The 1,985-nt window shown below is 56.1% G+C and overlaps 1 protein-coding gene across 1 annotated transcript; it reads left to right on the forward strand.

Annotated features, from left to right (window-relative positions):
* The first annotated feature begins 294 nt into the window (after positions 1-294).
* LOC147974568 (phospholipase A2 homolog 3-like) lies at positions 295-1,737 on the forward strand. Its single transcript, XM_087517586.1, has 4 exons — positions 295-674; positions 795-843; positions 941-1,063; positions 1,137-1,737. The coding sequence occupies exons 1-4, from the start codon at positions 531-533 to the stop codon at positions 1,307-1,309; spliced, it is 489 nt and encodes a 162-aa protein (XP_087373712.1). The 5' UTR covers positions 295-530; the 3' UTR covers positions 1,310-1,737.
* Positions 1,738-1,985: the final 248 nt, after the last annotated feature.

Genomic DNA, 1,985 nt, shown 5'->3' on the forward strand with positions numbered 1-1,985 from the left:
GGGAGGACACTAGCACCCAACCGAGCTGACAGCCGCGAATCGCAAAGCGTACTCACTCACTCTCACGGTTCACTGAAAAATAACACCCAATTATTTTCGCCGAAAGAGACCACCCATGTAAAGGAAAAATGAAAAGTCCGGGAAGGCGCTGGATGGCACACATGGTCGCCGGCTGGATCGTTCGCCCACCGACCGACGTGGTGCATGCACGGCATCTTCCTCCGCGCTGTCGACTGCCAGCCCGTGCCCCCGCGAGCTAGCCAACAAGCCCCGCGCGCTCACGAGCAGGATACAACCAAAACGCCCCATCTCCGCCCCCTTTCTCTCTCTAAATCAGTGCTGCAACTAGCCAACTACAGTCGCAGATCGAGTTCTCCTCGTCGCTCCAGCCAATGCCCCCCTAGATAATATCTTATCAAGCCAAGAACGACGGCAGGGCTGGGCACGGCGCGGTATAAGTTCAGCTGCAGGCGGCCGCCGTCTCGATCGACACAAAGAGAGAGGGAGGGGGATCTGATTTTTTGAAGGGGATGGCGCATGGCAGAGGCGGTTCCCGGCGGCTGCATGCGCGTCTACTCGCGGTGGTCGGGCTCCTCGCCTGCGCCGCCGTCGCGCCGCGCTCCTCGGCGCTCAACGTCGGCCTCCAGACCCTCGACGCCGACGCCGACGGCGTGGTACGTGCACGATCTACGCATGTACTATAACCTACACTTCATAGCACGTTATTAAGCTGGGTATGCTTTGCTTTGTCGACTGATTCTCGGCGGCCGGCGGCGGCGGGGACGCGGACGCAGAGCAAGCAGCAGGCGTGCAGCCGAACGTGCGAGTCCGACCACTGCACGAGTACGCACGCGCATCAACTTCTTCTTCTTGATTAGAACTTAGAAGTAACTGCATGGTGGCTCACGCCGAGGTGTTTGTCGATGATCTCTTGACGCAGCGGCGCCCTTCCTCCGGTACGGCAAGTACTGCGGCATCCTCTACAGCGGGTGCCCCGGCGAGCGGCCGTGCGACCCCCTCGACGCCTGCTGCATGCACCACGACAACTGCGTCCTCGTCAAGAGTACGTACCCCAACAACCAATCGATCCATCAACTAAATTGTAGCCAGCGTCTGACTCTCGATCGGCACATCAGATGACTACCTGAGCACGGAGTGCAACGAGGGCCTGCTGGAGTGCCTGGCGGAGCTGCGGGCCGGCACGGGCACGTTCGAGGGGAACAAGTGCATGATCGACGAGGTCATCGACGTGATCACCGTCGTCATCGAGGCCGCCGTCGTCGCCGGCCGGGTCCTGCACAAGCCCTAGCTACATAGTACCACGGCGGCGCGCGCCGGAGCCGGCGAGCTGGAGGACAAGCAGCAAACAACTTGCTCGGTAGGTGGGTGGTGCATGCCTTTTCTGCTTGGTGTCACTCGTCAGTCACGGTGTGTGTCCGTGTCCTGTCACGCATGCACCGGCGCCTCACGTACAGTCTCGCGGGCACGGGCGTGACATGGTTGGTGCTTCAGCTAAGATCGACGATGGCGCCGGATTTTGCGACATGTATATGGGCATGGTTACCATAACCTGCTTTGCAGGATTTAATTTACTTGATTGATGAGTTGGTTCGTCTTTGCCAGTTTGCCTACACATCATGTGCAGCTCGTACGTGTTCATGTCACGCATAATTGGTAGTACTTATACACTGTTGTTACCACTGTTCAAATTTCAGTGAATTTTGCTGCTTAAAGCCACTTTGGATTTTGGGGGTAATTTATAGATCAGTACTGTAATTTGTGTCGTCTGAATTATGTATAGAGCTAAAGCGACTTGTCCATTAATTGGATTATTATATTTGTTGATGTGATGGCGACGCCTTTCTGAGTGTATGGCAGCCGGTTCGATCTGCATATAAGGTGATTAGTTTTGTAAACACTGCTTGTGCTTAGCTTAGACAAGTAAGGTCGCCATATGAACCAACCTATGGTTGAATGGTTAGATG

Source organism: Triticum urartu, chromosome 4A (assembly GCF_056163025.1).
Source record: "Triticum urartu cultivar PI428250 chromosome 4A, HENAU_Tu73, whole genome shotgun sequence".
NCBI lineage: Eukaryota > Viridiplantae > Streptophyta > Magnoliopsida > Poales > Poaceae > Triticum > Triticum urartu.

Excerpts from the sequence above, each read along its gene's own strand:
- LOC147974568 (XM_087517586.1), top strand. The coding sequence starts at position 531 with ATGGCGCATGGCAGAGGCGGTTCCCGGCGGCTGCATGCGCGTCTACTC. Across the intron at positions 675-794 it reads ACGCCGACGCCGACGGCGTG|AGCAAGCAGCAGGCGTGCAG; the intron begins GTACGTGCACGA and ends ACGCGGACGCAG. Across the intron at positions 1,064-1,136 it reads CAACTGCGTCCTCGTCAAGA|ATGACTACCTGAGCACGGAG; the intron begins GTACGTACCCCA and ends TCGGCACATCAG.